At 37.3% G+C, this 18469-nt stretch overlaps 2 protein-coding genes across 2 annotated transcripts; both read left to right on the forward strand.

The window, feature by feature from the left end:
- Positions 1 to 7754: 7754 nt before the first annotated feature.
- LOC113069907 (forkhead box protein E4-like) lies at positions 7755 to 9378 on the forward strand. The gene has a single exon (XM_026243018.1). It carries the CDS (start codon positions 7957 to 7959, stop codon positions 9223 to 9225), a length of 1269 nt encoding a protein of 422 aa, XP_026098803.1. The 5' UTR covers positions 7755 to 7956; the 3' UTR covers positions 9226 to 9378.
- Positions 9379 to 12935: 3557 nt separating this feature from the next.
- Positions 12936 to 16215, forward strand: LOC113069908 (forkhead box protein D2-like). The gene has a single exon (XM_026243019.1). It carries the CDS (start codon positions 13380 to 13382, stop codon positions 14487 to 14489), a length of 1110 nt encoding a protein of 369 aa, XP_026098804.1. The 5' UTR covers positions 12936 to 13379; the 3' UTR covers positions 14490 to 16215.
- The last annotated feature ends 2254 nt before the right edge of the window (positions 16216 to 18469 follow it).

Below are 18469 nucleotides of genomic sequence, written 5' to 3' on the forward strand. Positions count from 1 at the left end.
TTTGTCTGTGTCTGTCTGTCTGTGTCTATCTGTCTGTCTGTGTCTCTGTCTGTCTGTGTGTGTGTGTGTGTGTGTGTGTGTGTGTGTGTCTGTCTATCTGTCTGTCGGTCTGTTTGTCTGATAGTATAGATCCATCAAAAGAACCTTAAGGGATTCCGTCATAAAGAAAACACAGACAAGGTGGATGCAAATATGATATCAAGTAGCATTTTGTTCCTTCAAGTTTTATTGTACATGATACAGCCTACTTCATATTCAAAAGCCAGTTTTACCACTGATTTAAAGAGCTACATTTTCACTTGAGAACTGAAAATAATAATTACCTTTTGTAACTTTGATCCACATTTACCTCCCCTTCTCTCTTACATATTAGCTGCAGGGGAGATTATACAGCGTGAGAGACATGTTCCGCTTCTTAATTGATGGCTTTCTGTGTAACCATGACAACCAGAATAGATGGACTGACGTCACTAAGGCCGATCTCATGTCAAATTTATCCGTCAAGGAAACATCACTGTGAAAATTAGCTGGTGTCTTGATAAGTAAGTGTGAGGCCAGAAGAAGATGATGGTTATTAGTGAATCTGAGTTCACCCTATAGAGAGAAGTCCAAACTTGTGTAGATGAATAAATGTGTAGAGATACAGTATCTGCCACAAGAAACATGAACAGTAACTTTTAGATGTCTTTCTGTCCTCACTTTACCTGTATCTGACTTGCATCTAAAAATATCCCCTATGTAGTATGAATCACAGAGTCTGTTTTTTAAAGAACTTTCAGAACACTAAAGAGCACACAAAAAAACGTAACAAATAAATTTTTTCTTTCAGTACATCTCTCTAACATCACACTCTGCATTTAGCAAACTATCCAGCAGGGGGAGACATTGCTTCTGAAAAAATGTGGATGTCAATTTTGGCACGTGCTCGGATCTTCTAAAAACGTGGAGGTGGTTAAAGTTTTTGGATATTTGGATTTAAGGCAGAAAAAGGTTTCTGTAAAGTACGTCTGCATTTCTGTTACCTTCATCCATATGACACATGTACGATTGTGATGCATATTTGTAGCTGTTGTTTTGTATTTCTGAATCTATCTTGGGGTCAAAATGGCATTGGAGAGAATAAGAGAGTGAGCGATCAAGAAAGAGAGCCTGAGGAGGAAAAGAGAGGAAACCGTGATCTTCAGCTCTGCTCGGCTCAGCCACTTTGGTTCTATCAGATCAGGTTTCTGGTGGAGTGAATTTGAGCTCAGGTGCAGGTAGCCTGTCTGTCTGAGATGGCCCAGTGCTAATGGAAAGGTTAAGATGGTCTGTAATCCTTACATGGGTGGGTAAATAATCCAGGCCTTCTCTGTCCTTTGCTGAGCGAGTCTAGACCACTTTAGCATCTATTCAGACTGTGTAATGTGACTCGGTGGAGGGACAAGCACGAGAATCCTCCTTTAGTAAACAGTACAACAAAACACTTAACTCTGTGTAATCTAGAGGAAACTTGGGGCTGTGGAGTAGAATGAAGAAATCCCTAAAAACATCTGAGCATTTAATGCTGTGTGTTGAATGTTCACTGGTTTGCTTGGTGTCTTTTGAGGTGACATGGAAAGTGTGTGTGTGTTACTGGATGAATTGTGGGAGGAGCTTCGAAGGTGAGGAACTCATCTGAAACCTGTTTGTATCTGACCTTTCTGCTTTAATGAAATGTCATAAAGATAAAAGAGGAGTAACGTCTATGTGTGTGTGTGTGTGTGTCTCGTAGGCCCTGTTTATGAGTGTCAGCTGAATAGGCCTAGATGTGTACTTTATACGTTGTCTTCCTCTTGCTCCCTCCTCTCTCTGTCTTTCTTGATGTAATAAAAGGTTGGAGATGCTGAAGCTTCATCTCTCATCACGATTCAATGCTCAGCTTCATTGCAGATGCCTGGAGACCATGACTCCTAATATAATAATGAATAATGATAATACATTTTTTTTGTTTGTGAAGAAATAGAAAAAATAATGTAACCCTGACACTTGATCTACAGTTACATATTGTCACATCTGGGCCTATATTATGAAAGTTTTAATAATTTTTTTTAAATCAGTATTTTGTACTAACAAAAGAATGTAGCTGGAAAGTCAAATTTTCTTGGATTCTAACCAAAATTTTGTACAGGATTTTAGGCTATTAGCAGAGCAAAGACAAGGACAAGTGTCTGTTGAAAGACAAAACTGGAGTAAGACAGAAGGTCCTTGTGTCTTTGCAATCCTCTCTGTCTCTCATATCAGAGACTCGCAGCCTCACTTGCGTCACTTGTTCGCTTTTTTCCATTGAATTTTTTTGGTGGATATGATAGTCTATTTTTTGACGAACTGTTTTATTTCATTTTAAACCATTTTCAAACTTAGATTCAAAAAAGAAAAAGAAAACCACTAAATACATAGATTAGTGTAATTTATTATAAATAAAAATATTTAATTAATAATTTCTGCAATGCTTCAGGACACTTAAGGTCTCCCCAAACCTTCTTTTGCTCCTAAATAGACCCAGACACATTTAGTCAGTCAGTAGTCTGGGCCAACTAACGCTTCAGGAATCTCCTGCCTGCTCAGGGCACTTCCCACTCGGAACAACAAACCGGAGAATCAACAAACCCACCAAAACCTACAGTAAACACCACCAAAGGAGAGTAAACCGATTCACACCTATCAGTTCCAGTATTCGAAAATGTTTTCTCTTTATGCCTGAGGGTGCATAATCAACATGTAATGATGCTATTTTTGAGTTGTCCCTTGGTTAAATTGGTTTTCCTTCCATCAGCCATGGTGTGGTCATCCAGAAGTTTGCACTGTACAAACAGAGATTCTTTATGACACACACAGTGGATTTACAAGCAGATGGACTATAAGTAGATTCTTCCCTTGTTTTTTTAGTGATATCTGTTTTAACAACAACAAAAACATTTATTTATTATTTAAATGCAACAAGTAACTATTAATGAGAGCTGGCCTTGGCAGGGGCGGATTTAGTCAATTGGGGGCCCAAGGCAAAATATAGGAATGGGGCCCAATATATTTGCACACATTTTCCTAGATCAACCTTGAGGTTTTTTTGTTGTAATGCTTGCTGTTGCACAGGGGTGCCCCATAATTGTGTCCAGTGTTTCTACAATTTTCATGTACATTATAATTGCTTTCTTTCATGTTGTAGACCAGGGCTATTCAAATCACATGGGTATAAAAAAACATCAACAAAAAAACACTCTGTGTTATATGGGTGAATTTTCGCATTGGTCTGAACAAAAACTAGAGACTGGATTATTGAAAATTAACATTCATTTCTTTGCCAGTACAGTAGGAGGCGCTTTTGGAACGTCAGAAATATAGAATGAGAAAAGTGTGAAAAAATATAGCCCATATTGAGGAGGAAAGTCCACTGATGAGTTATCAGCATAAGCCAGTGTTCAAAGGCGGTCTAATTCTAAGCATTAAAATACACCTATTTTTAGTTATTTTAACTGGAAATTTAAATCAAACTGAAAAAAATTATGAAAAGGATTATATCAACCAAAAAAGTAACTGCGTATGTGTCCTCTACTTGGTTCCTTCTCATAAATAATTGGCATTTAAAACAATTATGAACATATAACACTGTTTCTCAATTTTTAATTACAGCTTCAGGTGCATCATATTTTCATCTCCTTCAAACTGGATGCACAAAAAAGCATGTTCAACTCGGAGGGTTGTCGTGGTAATAAACACCATAAACGGCAATCATTCGCATGTCAGTGCTTAATGTGCATCTTGTATATAAAAAGCATTTTAGGGGGCCCTTGGATTTTGGGGGCCCAAGGCGGTCTCCTACCTTTTCCTAATGGGTAATATCCCTGATAGGTACCCAGTGTAAATATACACTGGCAGATAAGATAACTGAGATGAAAAAAGAGAGCGATTGTTGATCAGATCAAACAACATGTAGTTCACCCAAAAATGAAAAATTGCAAGTCATTTACTCACCCACATGTTGTTCCAGATCTCCATGATTTTCTTTTCCAGCTGATCTGAAAATAAGATATTTAGAAGAATTTTGGTAAATAGTTGCTGGTGGCCAGTGACTTCCATAGTATGGAAATGGCAATGGCTACCAGTAACTGTTTGGTTACCAACATTCTTTAAAATATATTATTTTGTATTCAACAGAAGGAAGAAATTCCCACAGGTTTGGGACAACATGAGGGTGCTATTGGAGGCTTATAAACATAAATCATGTTCTGATTTTTAGTGATGCACTATACATTTAATAATATAACATAATATAATGTACTTATACAAGACAGAAAGAATTTGGGAGATGTCGATTTGTAAAAAGTGTTTGTATATAGGTTTGATTAGTATATATGATGTCTAAAAATGTTGGTTTGCTGATTGTAAAGGTGTGTTCAGCTTTATTCACAGCTTGTGAGGCTGTATATTTAATTACAACTTCACAAATATAATGAAACCGTGTGTATATGTTGTTGTGGACACTGATGTGTCAAGAGTTACAGTAAATGATAATTCTTCTCTTTGCCGAGAATGTCAGTGACCCATGCATGGCGCATGCTTGTGCGAGTGTGCTGGTAAGTGTGTATATGCATTGTATTTGTGAGTGTGTGTGTGTTTCTGTGAGAACTATGTTGGAGTGCTTTAGCGAAGCAACGTAGCGTGCAGTTCAGGAGTGATGTGGGCTGAGCCGACCTGACCGAGCCCCGGCCCTCCACTAATCCTGCCGTTTTCAGGAGCCCTGGCCCGTACTTGATGAGCTTGGGTAAGAAAAGGGGCAGCTCTTTCTCCCGCTCGCTTTTTCCTCTTTCGTTCCCTCTCATTCTTTCATTCCCTCTCACTTTTTCTCATGCACCCCCTCTCAAACACCAGCCCTGCCTGGAGCCAGTCTGCAAATGAATGAATCCCAAGTGTTGACACAGCAGTTCTCTCTCTCTCTTCCTTCACATCTCTCTCTCTGCTCTGACAGATATAGCAGAGGTGGACACCAAGTTAAATTTCAATTTCCATCAAACATACACACACACAAAAATAAGTAAAGAAAAAAAAATGGTGTGTATTTTGTGGTTCGAATTAGGTGAGTTGGGGGACTTAAATTAATAGACACACAGTGCTTCATAATGTGTGGAACACTTAGAAATGTATGAATGTCATTGCATTAAATTACAAAATATCAACCCAAGGGAAATATTTTAAAGAACGATAGCACTTTTTTCTAGCATTTCACAAAAGTTAGTTCTGAGAAATGAACTTGAATGCAAACGCAATTTGTTTTAATATTCTAATGCAATGCTATTTTAAATGTGTCTTAAAGAGAAAATTCACCTAAACCTGTAAATTTGGTTATCATTTACTCCAAATCATGTGTATCCGTGCATGCATCTCTTTTTTTTCTGTTTTTGCCCCGGACCCACACAGGAAATGTATGAATGTCACTGTATTAAATAAAATATCAACCCAAGTGAAATATATTTTAAAGAATGTTAGCACAAGCATACTTTTAAAGCAAAAAGTTTCACAAAGGTGATGGATAAAAGAAAACCCCTTTAAGTTTCCAAATAACACACCAACATTTTTGCTGTGCCTTTGCTTGAGGTTGCATAATGTCCATGGGAAACTAACATGTATTTTACTTTGGGACATTAAATTGTAACAGTCAATTTAATTCAATGCAGCCTCAAACAATGCCCTTAGGAAGGGACTTATAATACTGTATATTCCTTTGTTGTTGAAACCACTTTGTGTATATGTTCATGCAGACACGTAAGCATTACAAACCAAGTTCAATTTATTACACACTTTTTCCCAAAAGAGTTGTCAGGCTGTGTATCTCTGGTGTGTGTGATAAGAGAGTAATATTACGGGGATTACCATGAGATGGTAGGCCTGGGGCTAGTGGATGAGGGTGCGGGGGAGGAGGGGCTGTTTCCTGGCTCTAGCCCTTGTTTGTCTGCCTGACCTGGCAACACAAGGGGCAGATCCTGCTTGGATACAACCCTGATCCCACGCCTGTCTGAAGCTGTTAGCCATCCGCTCTGTTCGGCTAACTGGGTTTAGCGAGTCTGGGCACAGGGAGGGGTGTGGGCTGGGGCCGCCGCATGCTTTGTGCTTTGGGCAGTGGTGAATGCTGTTATGGCTTATGACTCTGGTCTTATTCATCCTGCCATTTCTTTCTTATCAGTCAGAGCTGAACATTGACTGTCCAGTGGTTCATATCACTCTTGTTTTTTTGTTGTTGTTTTTTGCTCACTCCTACCCAAATATGCATGCACTTAACTGTTTTAAGTTGTTTATTGGCTATTTATTTAGAAAACTTCCTTGAGCTTAGGCTGAGAGTGAAAAGGTCCCGGGTAACTTTCTACCTCCTGAGATGCCTTGTGTTGAAAAGCAAAGCCCTGGTAATGCCTGATTTATTTAAAGCTGATAAGAACTCTATGTGCATGCTGTTATTGTCTTTCTGTCATTTGATCTGTAAAATCCTGGGTGAGAAGTTGATGTTGTGTGCTATGATGCTGTACTAGCACATGTCCCTCAGTAGTCTCAATCTGGAGAATACAAATAAACCAGCAGTATTGTTTTTAAACCTTCTGTAAAGCTTTCACAGCTCAATTGCTGTTTTTAAAGGCCTGTTTTTATTTTCAATTGGTGGATTGAGAGGTAGTTTGGGAATTCTGTTACAGCTTTTCTGTGTGTTGTTTCTGTCCTGGATACACAGTGAATCCATAGGCAAACTGAGAGAGAGAGAGAGAGAGAGAGAGAGAGAGAGAGATCAAAGATAAAACTTGCAATGAGCAGTCAGTTGATTTTTTTTGTCATACTTTGCATTGTAAAAAAATTAGCCTGCTAAAATTAAAACCTTAATATTGGTTTCTGCCTTTTTCAAGTAAAATCAAAGTGATGGAAACATGATAATCTGCAAAAAAAAGTTTATTGCACTATTGAAATGGAAAATGGAAAAAATTATTACAATTTAAATATGTGCATTCAAATGTTTAAACACAATATCGTAATGATGTATGTATATATATATAGAGAGAGAGAGAGAGAGTGAGAAAGAGGCTATACTTTAAGAGTTCGGATGCAAAAGCCTCTAAGTGCCATCAGAAATGTTTTTATCAGGCTCCCATATTTATGTTCAGTTATTTCAATTTAATGGTAAAGAAAGTGACCATTACATTGCCATTAAAGTAAAATGACTGAGACTGATATATGTGTGTGTGTATATGTGACAGTGTATATATATATATATATATATATATATATATATATATATATATATATGTATATATGTATATATATATATATATATATATATATATATATATATATATATATATATATATATATATATATATGTATATATATATATATATATATATATATATATATATATAATAACAGTGAACAAAAATGATCAACAAATTGAGTATTCACAATGTTCCATGTCTTTGTGATAGAAAGCCATACTCTTTGCAACTGTTCTGCTTACAATATTTAGTATAGGTATTTAACCTCCACCTCTCCACCTTTTCCTTCCTAATCCTTTTGCTCTTAAGACCCCCAAATCAGTGGAAGCTATTATGTAAGCCACTTTGCCTTATCTGATATCACACAATATATTCCATATAAGGTCCCAATTACTTCCTTTTTGTTGTTCATTGAAGGACAGCAGAAAAAATATATATATACACACCTCGCATTCTTTGTTAGTGAGGGGAGAACTGTCATCCAACCGATCGTCACGAGGCGGCCCGTGTCGTCACTCTGCCCGCTCTATAAAACTCCCCCCGACTCACTCACCTGGTTAGACAAACACCTCTGTAATCTACAGCTGTGCGCACGCTTTTGTTATTGTCAATACTTTTAACAGCTTCTTTAGTTGGCAAATTGAAGGAATTTTTAAATTCTGACAGCCCTAAAAGTTTTAAAATACCATTTTTGTTTATGAATCTTGCAAGTTTTTCGTATTTCACGGGCATGTGTAACATGACGGCAGAGTCCCAGCACTCACCCGCCGAGGCGGCCAGTCCAGTGGTGGTGTCTCCCAACGTGAGCCTGGACTCCCCGATTCCTCTTCCTCCACCAGCGTTAAACCACCAAGCTCGAACCAAGGACGGTGTTCTCATCAAAGCAGAGCTCCGGGGCAGCAGTCCAAATACAGACAGGGAGGAAGGGGCTTCATTGGGTCAAACAGAGGAACATCTGCCCGCCACTGGCAGCCGGCGGAGGAAAAGGCCAGTGCAGCGAGGTAAACCTCCCTACAGTTACATCGCACTGATAGCAATGGCTATCGCCAATTCACCTGAGAGAAAACTCACTCTAGGCGGCATCTATAAGTTCATCATGGAACGCTTTCCTTTTTACCGCGAGAATTCCAAGAAGTGGCAGAATTCCATACGGCATAACCTCACCCTCAACGACTGTTTTGTGAAGATCCCGCGTGAGCCCGGTAGGCCCGGCAAAGGAAACTACTGGACGCTCGACCCTGCCGCTGAGGACATGTTCGACAACGGGAGTTTCTTGCGACGGAGGAAGCGCTTCAAGCGGACTGATGTGAGCACATATCCAGGGTACATGCAGAACTCGAGCGCTTTCACGCCCACATCTATGGGTAGACAGGCGTACACCAACACTTTGTACCCGGGTGTAACGTCTGGCTACGGGACTCAGTTGGCTGGGTCCCCGCACCCGGCGATGCTGCATCACTATCAGGCATCAGCCGGGGTCACGCAGGGCCAGCCTAGGATGTTCAGCATTGATAACATTATTAATCAGCAGATCATGATGCAAAGTGGAGGAGATCTCAACCCGCAGTCTCTGGGACTGGGTGTTGGAGACTTGGGTGCCATGACCTCCAGCTGTTCCGTATCCACCTCAGACCCGACCTGCTTTCAGACACAACCGATAAATCCAATGAGCAACATGCTGAACAGGAACACTGGACCTCTTGCTTCAAACATGACAACCAGCTACACGTACCCCTCCTCGGCTTCGCCCACTCACCTGTCCGGGGTCACGCAGTCCAGCTTCTCACCGGGAGGTTCACAGGTGTACTGTACGGGAAACAGGATTTCGCTGCCCCCTGTGCGTTCTGGGTCGTGTGCAGATCATACAGAACCACTTTTAGGTCTCTCCGGACCAACAATGAACTCGTACAATAATTCATATATGAGACAAGCCAATTTTGCCTCAGGACTGGAGCGATACATGTGAAAATGGCCCCAAGATTGAGTTTTTGTTATGTAACAAAAGTTGTGTACCGTGTGACAGAATTAACCATTTGTATAAAATGTATAATTACAGTTCTGTTATTGATATGTAATCCGAAACATTTGTTTGACTTGATATCAGTGGACCAGCAACCCCCTGAACAATGTAAATATTTTAAGCAAATAAATGTTTTTGTGTAATAATTTTTCGTTTGTTCTATATTTTAACTTACTCGTTCAGAACAGTTTGATTCAATAATATACATAACGACAACAAGAATACGTATAATCTTGCAACTTTAATGTTTCCATTATAAAATTAGTCCGTATTTAATTGCTTAATTAATATTAAATTTAATTAAAACGTTCGGTCAGTTGATATAGTCTATCTGTGGGTTTTCTCTAGAGAAACAAATCAAAATTACAATTCAGAATTAATCCCCCACCCCCTGGTTAGACACTTGCGACTACAGAATAATATGTTAAACAAAATATTCATGCACTTTATTTTGTCTTCAATCACAACGCCCACATATTTTGCTGGTGAGGGAGCGACATCGACTGGTTTTTTGGAATAAATATATTTTATTTGTATTTATTTAGACTATATAAGTAAAACCTAGATTAAGAGCATTTCACATAAAATCCACTAGGTGTCAGTCACCACCAAATTATGACCAATATTGGGTTCCTCAATAGCCTAAGAACGTTTAAAGACATGGTTGACTATGAAAACGTTTTATCACATAGACAACATGACACTTCAATGTGACGAAGCTTTTTCTTTTTCATCACTGAAAAGTCATTATTTTCGACAGTAAAATATTTTGCTAAAATAAATGTTAAAACAATACTATTAGGCTACTCTCTTTTTAAAGTAGGCTATGTTTTCAATTTTTAAAGAAGCACAAATGTGGGCAAAATTTCAGCATTTTGTTTGTTTTGAGCATTTATTTTTTGAAAATGTGTCATCAAAACCTTTTTTTTCTTTTTAAATTCAGAAAATTGTGTATTATTATTATTATTATTATTATTATTATTATCATTATTATTGAATGTTAAGCCCCTTTGCTAGATGAAGAGTCGTTTCCATTCTTGGAGGCAATTTCAAGCTCTTTTCATATTGGGAAGACAAACTCTCGTCTGGCCTTAGTTTAAGTAGGCTATTTTTGCTATTCTAATAATGCACATAATTTCTTCTAATTGACATGCAATACTAGTTTGAGAAGATGCCGTTAAAAAATTTCCAATTTCATTAATAGGAGTCTGATAAAATGATTAATTATAGAGAAACCCAGCTCATATCGTTGCGGTCCGCCGACTTCTTGCAAAATTATTTAATTACCACGACATTTTAGATGGGAATAATAATGTTTAAGGGCCACAATACTGTTTTTCCTTTAAAAAAAAAAAAAAAAAAAAAAAAAAAAAAAATATATATATATATATATATATATATATATATATATATATATATATATATATATATATATATATATATATATATATATATATATATAATATTAAATTAAATGTATTTATTTTTTATTATTGTTTGGTTGGTTACGACTTCAAGTGCAATTCATTTGTCTTTTGCATGGGATTAACCATAGAACCGCTAGGTGGCAGTAATGTGGTTAAAAATGTTACAGAATGTTATAGAACGCTTTACAGAGACCTTTTATGTTAGGCATCAACACATCAACTGGCGAGCCCACTTAAAAGCGGAAAGGGTGAAAAAAGGAAGGGGAAGCCTATTTGTCAGTTTTAAAATCGACTGTGATTATCTGGTTCTTTTTTCAGAGTGTCGCCTATGGTTTGCACTTTGACATTTATGATGTGCAGGGACCTATTAAACCTTAAACATTTTTTGGTCTGTTGAGACAGCAAAGAGTGGTATTAAAGTTTATTCATTATCCTATATAGAGACCGAATTACATAATGCATTGAAAAAAGTCCTATGATACCCTAAATTGACAAAATATTTCGAACTATTGAATTTATAAATCAAATATCAAATATTTTATGAGTTTTGGCTCCCATTGGCAGCTGTTCTGTATTGCTCCGTCTCCGCCATCGTTTCAAATAAACAGTTAATTAACTACAATTTTGACCTTAGGCTACCTTTCTTTTATAAGGTCCATTTTTTTTTATATCTCAGATGCTTAGCGTTTAACTAATTTTAAGATATTAAGACTACGGACTAAACTACAGTTTAGCATGTGATTAAACAAAAATATTTTTCATTACCAAAATGTCTGTTTTATATGTACTTTAAATTTAATTTACATCTCATGTTTAGCCTATAATATATTCCGTTTCCCCATAAGGATTTATATTCTAAGAAATATAAAAAAAAATAAGGTCACAAAGCAAGCTGAGCATGAAACTCGGCATATCCTGTGGAACAAATTTTAATCCGACTGAGGCACAGACTGGAGTCTGTATGTGAATAATGAGCATAATGAAAAATGAATTCGATGCACGTTGTTTGGCGCATAGCTTGTCATCTATAAGCAATGACGAATTCAAACAGGTTGCAGAGTATATGTGCTTTTTATACTTTAGTAGAATATTTATGTAGTATCTATAAACGGGTGTGTGTGGAATTCCTGACAGGGAAAAAAAATAAAAAAAATAACAAATAACAGTGAGAGGTAAATAACGGTACGAAAAAACAAACATTTGTAGAGCTCAAACGCATGAGATCTTCTACAAAACACAAATTTCGTTTCACTCCCTTTTAGTAAGCATGTGTTTATATATATATATACAATTTAAGGTTATTTTCATGCCAAATAAATAAATGTTAAACAATCCATGCACCTGTCGAGTTCTAACAAGTTTCTTGCAATCATGCTGCATTGGTAATACAATGCAAATGAATACAAGGATATTAACAAATATTGTGAAATAATTAATGTGCAATGAAATATGTTGTGGTCTCGTGCTAAATTGAAGATAATTGAATAATCCTGGATAATATTAAAATAATTAGTCCCTAATCGTGTCATGCGATTTTTTTAAATAATCACTGTTGCTTTGTGACTCAAATTTCTCTATTTTCAATCTCATGTAACTTATTATTTGATGTGTCGGTTTATTTGGATTTAAATCTTTTTTAAGGAAACGATTTTATAGGCTACTATTTGGTAGATATGTATTTGTTTATTTCTGCCGCTTTGTTAGCCTGCAGCTGAATAAAAAAAATCGATCAAATAATTTAATGCAAAAATGCTGGTGCTTTCTTTCTGTTGTTTATTTGCTATATCATTAACTTATTATATTAAAGTAGCCTATCTATTAACATCTATTCATTCTTTATTTGGGTGATATCTTATTGATTTTTGGCGGATTATTTTAAGCACCATTAGAAAACAATGAATCTATTAGTGTAGGAAGTTGTGATATTATTTGTTTTATGCGTTGCCAGTTTATTTGTTGTCATTTCTTTGAAAAAAAAAAAAAAATCCTCTTCTTTATAGAAGGTAAATCTTACGAGATTTAACCATTCATAGCCTATAGCCTGTGTACAGACATTGTGTTTTATCAGTAGCCTATTATTTTTTTCATTTGCGAATGTCAGTTAAATAAAACATTAGGAGGAGTTGATAACACGTACTTGCTGTTTTCTCCCCTCGGCTCTAAACTTCCCCAAAGTTCCTGGTTCCTGACATGCTGATCACGTGATCATGGTGCCTGGATAAATAGTTTTTGGAAGCCGCGCGGGGGTATACTTGCAGGCTCATTCACGCGCAGCGCTGCGACAGTACACGATAATAAATGCTCGAATAATGGAAACTGAAAACGTTAGTAAATGCATAGTGCTAATTATGTTCATATGATCCAAAAGTTAATATTGCATATGGACCATATGGAAAATCGAGGTCTTAACCGAGTGTCCAGTTAGACTTGCAAGCTCTGGACGATTTTAGTGTTATGCAAGTCCGGTGTGATTCTTTCGAGTGTTTTTTCGTTTCTTAAGGTACATTTTCTATGCGGCTCCCGGACGTGAATAGAACATATTCTTGGCTTCAGGAGGAAGGGAGATTTGTAGTTCCATAACGCACAAGTGACTGAAGGGATACTGCTCGTGTTGGGTGCTACACGAGACTGGACACGGAACGCGCGAGAGGAAGACAAAAAGGCTCTCCGAGGATGACTCTGGGGACGGACATGTCGGACAGTTCTGCTCTGTCCGACGACGTGGACATTGATGTCGTTGGCGGGGATATTGTAAAAGAGGGTAAATATCTTCACCACCATCATAGCTTTCACTTGGACAATGACTCCGATGACAATCTATCTCAGAATGCAGGGGAGGGCGCAATCTCTCCGGGCCAAAGCAGCTTGGACTGTCCATCTGACCGGGACGGGCCACGGGATGACCACAGAACCGGTGCCTTGAGTGAAGATAAACCAGGGAAAAATGCATTGGTGAAACCCCCTTATTCATATATAGCCCTGATAACCATGTCTATTCTGCAGAGCCCGAAGAAACGTTTGACTCTCAGCGAGATCTGCGAGTTCATCAGCAACAGGTTCCCATATTACAGGGAGAAATTCCCCGCGTGGCAAAACTCTATCCGTCACAACTTGTCTCTAAATGACTGCTTCGTCAAAATACCCCGTGAACCCGGTAACCCGGGCAAAGGCAATTACTGGACCCTCGACCCAGAGTCCGCCGACATGTTTGACAATGGGAGTTTTCTGCGCAGAAGGAAGCGCTTCAAAAGACACCAGACCAACGAGATCCTTAGGGACGCGGGTGGATTTCTACCTGGCTTCGGCTACGGACCGTACGGTTACAATTACGGCATACAGCTGCAAAATTTCCATGCGCATCACCCCTATCACCCACACCACCCGGGAGGCGCGTTCCCTTTCCAAAACGTACCCTGTGCTCTCCCCACGACTTCCTCGATATTCTCCACACCACACAGCTTGCCTTCGTTTTTAGGAACTGAGCTGAGAAAGCCTTTCTATCCTCAACTCAGCCCGACTCTTCCTAATCTGGCGCCTCTCAAAACGGACACTAATGGTCCAAGTCGGCCTTCCTTCTCTATAGACAATATAATTGGTGCGGCTAGCTCAACAGCTTCGTCGTACACGACACAACCGGGTGGACAGGCTCAGATCTTGGCCATGCTGACTCCCACACTTGCTTCGGCCACGAACCACTTGAATCTAACGCAGGAAGCGATGTTTCAGCCCGGCACACAGTCTTTCTCGAGCAAAACGTCAAGCCTTAACAATTGCCATTTCTAGAGTGGCAGCAAATAGAAAGTGCAGCAGTCCAGTTTAATATGGTTGTTTCGTCATTTGCTAAGGTAGGATTTACACTTTTGCAAAATTAAAATGCCGCCCGTTTCATGTTTCTGAATTATATAAAAAAAGTCTAATTAAGTATATTTATGAACTGTAAATATGTAAGATTATGGAGAGAGAAAGAGGCTGAAAAGAGGAAATTAAGACCATGTAAAAAGTAGCTAAGATTTCATCTTTGGACAGCCAGTGGACCTTTGCCGTTTTGTCCAGAAAGTCAGTAAGTAATAGTTTGTAGGCTACTAATTGACAGGGAATTTCCTCTTTCGGCAGAATTAAATTAAGATTTGTTTTAATTATTTTATTGTTTTGTATGATTTGAGAGTTTGTAAAAAGCACTGTCAATACCGAGACTTGAACCTCAGGATTTACTTGTTTTGGAAGCACATTGTCAGATACAAGGGGCTGTAAACAGATTAAAAAAGGTTAACGTCCCCCTAGCTCTCTCAGCCGAAGTGTTCTGGAAAATTGTAGCCTATTCTTATTTTATTTCTGTTGGCAGATGATTATGTGGTTCTTGGTGTAAATCGCATTACCTCTTTCTGACTCTTGTTAATACATATTTCATTATTCCATTGAAAAATGATATGTGAAAAGAATGTTGTTATATGTAAAGAGATGTCCATAGGTCATTTTTTTGTAATGGCAAGAAAATAAATGTTTGTGAATTTTGAAGATGTTTTCGTTAACTTCTTTTCGCTTTAGTCTTCAAACAGGCCTGTATCAACCTACAGCCTAACAGAGTTTATTCACAAAATATTAATGTTTGAAGTTCAAACAACTGTGAGTTAAGAAAACAAATAATTTTAACCACATTGTTTTTGCTTTAGTGTAATCATTTTCACCAGTGTGTATGCTACCTATAATACTAGACCAAATAAGACCATTCAAATAATATGATTACATTGATAAAATGTAGGTTTAATGTTTGCTGCCACAAGATATGAATAAATTATGCCTAAAAAAATCTTAGTGTGACGTTTTCACACCAGTATTTAGTATACGTTGAAGGCCCAAGGCACAAGTTTCCTCTTGTGTGGCGCTTTGAGCCATGATAATCGACCAGTTTCTGGCAAACGACAAAGAGCTAAAGCAATGGGAACATCAGCGCTTGAAAGTCTATAATTGAATGTGAGGGTTATAAATGTATACCCACGAAGTCTTTTGAGGATTCGTTGCTAATTTGTGTTAGCATCTTTTTTTCATCTGGAATCTAATCCACAATAATACAGCTCTTTGCCCATTTGTTGATGTTGTCACTGAAGACCTTGTCCCCAAGGCCTTAATGGGCACCCAGCAAGTGGTCCCTAGCGAGACAAGCCACACACATTTGCTTCTGAAAGGCGATCGTCTTAAAAGACTTTCATGTCATCTGTGTTGTCTTGAGACATGTACAAAAGAAACAGCGGGAATTCACCGTATGCGAAAAACAGACTGATGAATCCATTTGAGAGTTGGACGAGCACACGGTAACTGTTCAGAAGGTGGTACAAAAAAGCTGCCTTTATTTACCTGGTTCGAGCGCCAATGGGTAAATTTGCTTCGTGGGGTGTTTTTTGACAACTAGTTGTTAAAGGAAGGATTGACTTTCACTCATCATATTTTTCTCTCATTCTTCAAATGCAAACATGTAGGCTATTCATTCAAAACGTGGAATATTTTGTCATCTTAAAAAACAGACTAAATTATTGTTCTCATATTTCAGGTACAAAAGTGGACCAAACTAATAGTTAAACCGTATTTTCCAAGTCCTCCTGGACCACCAGCCATATACTGCGCGTGAAATTGAAGTGTTTTTTTTTGTGTCTGTCATAATAGTAATGTAATATCAACATACAGTCGTATAAAATTGTAATTAATTTTTTTTTATATATAAAGGCATACAGCTTTTAATTATTATTTTATTTTAAGTACGAACTGCAGAGTTTATTTAATTGTAAATTACTGAAATATTGAGGATTAAGGTAAAATAAAATAATCCGTGGGAGAGGACTATACTATACTTTTTGGCTGTATACCTACTTAGAAATGTGATGCTTTGTTCTGAATAATTAAACCAATGGTATTATAATAATAGGTTTAATTATTTTATTATAGATTTATATTCTTTTATTATTATTATTATTAAAAATAGGTTGACTTTTGTTTGGGACATCAGGATGACTTAAGTGCAGAGGACGTGTGTGTATCTGGCAAACACAGGTAAAAAGACTGGGAGGAAGAACGATAAATGTATTGCTGGTCAGAGGTGACAGAGCAGCAGAAAGGAAGGAGCATTTCACAATAGTGTACTTTTGATCTATACTTACAGCGAATAAAACTGTACTCGCGGCCTATGAATGAAATAAACAGAAAGATATCCTAAGCGGCGCGCGCTTACATGTGGTCGTGTTTACGCCTATGTCATAATTTACAGTTAATTAATTTGTGGTGATTAGTTACATTTCAGAAAGATGGGCTCTTGATTAAAGGAGCTGAAATGCCACATAGGCTTTAAAGTTTAATGTAAAAAGGACGTACATCTTCTCTCTTGACGTCCAGTATTTTCAGTCTTGTTTTGTCTCACCATGAGAAATCACATCAGTCTCCTTTAATCGGATCGAAAGTGTAAATCATGGGTTACGGCCTTAAATCCCACTAATTGCCCGTTCATTTCGCTTTCATTTTTTCCCTGTGTGGCGCGTTAGTTACACCACGAGAGGACCACCCAAGATTTCGAATGGAGCAAAGCATATCTTTTCTCTTCTATCACTGTAATTTTAAATGCGAGATCTCTAAAATAGCGCAGTTTTTGCATCTGGCCTGGTGTTTTACATGTGTTTTATTTAAATTTTGCGACGTTGTCAGTTTTTCCTTTCTGCTTTGTTGCACGGGCCCTTCATCCAAATTATGGGGTTCACACCGTGTCCACCCCCACCCCCCAGTTAACTGTGCTGTTAATTATATCATTTACATGTATAGCCCATAAGCATAAATGTACCTTTTTTAATCAGTTTTGGTTTAATTTATAATTTTATAGCTATTTAATTTTATATAAGGCCTATATTTGAAGGTAATTAGGCCTAATGTAGATAATTTAGTTAGTCTGTTTAACAATAGGCTATATGAATAATTTTCATGCGTACATGAACACAATTTTTCATCTTATAGCAGGCTTTTGCTGTAGCAGGCGCGTTTCTTTTTTTTCATTTTAGAAACTGCTTTCAATGGACGCGTGAAATGCATCATTCGATAGGCCTAATACATTAGCATATTTTATCTCTTCAGGATAAATTGTGCATTTATTACAAATTGTGCTGTAAATATATTTATTTTTTATTTTTAATATTTAATGAAAAATGTAGGCTTATTATTGTTTAATTTCTAGGCAATTCTAATAATTTACCCATGGCACTGTTTTATAGCTACTTTTCAATCTTTCTTTTTTTCTTTCTTTTTTTGCTGCGCAATGATGTGTTATTATTCTGTCACATTTAGGCTGTTTATAACGATATTAAATGTGGAAATATTTTTATGCTATGGTTTGGGCTATACGTTTGGTAGTGGGAGTGGCAGTATGTTCATGTATATGATATTTTATTAAAAATGTATTTAAAGTATTTTCACGTAAATTATTATTAGGCTAGGCCTAATATTAGGCCTATTTAATTGTATAGCTGTTGTTGTTGTTGGCTAGCATCGAACAACACTCCTCTGTGTGTCTAGTAGAGAGGATCTTATTACTAGACAGCTTGTAAATCTATTTAGTTATAATTAGAAAATCATGTAAAGCGTCTTGATGTAAAAAAATAGTCTGAGATGCATATACCATTGGCATTGATGAATCGGGGCACCTGCTGCAAGAACTATACAATTTTTATTTTTTATTTTTTACTACCAGATTTCTTGTCCAAACTTCTCCTTTTAATGCGCATTAACGTTAT

The sequence above is a fragment of the Carassius auratus genome, unplaced genomic scaffold (genome assembly GCF_003368295.1).
Source record: "Carassius auratus strain Wakin unplaced genomic scaffold, ASM336829v1 scaf_tig00002576, whole genome shotgun sequence".
Classification (NCBI taxonomy): domain Eukaryota; kingdom Metazoa; phylum Chordata; class Actinopteri; order Cypriniformes; family Cyprinidae; genus Carassius; species Carassius auratus.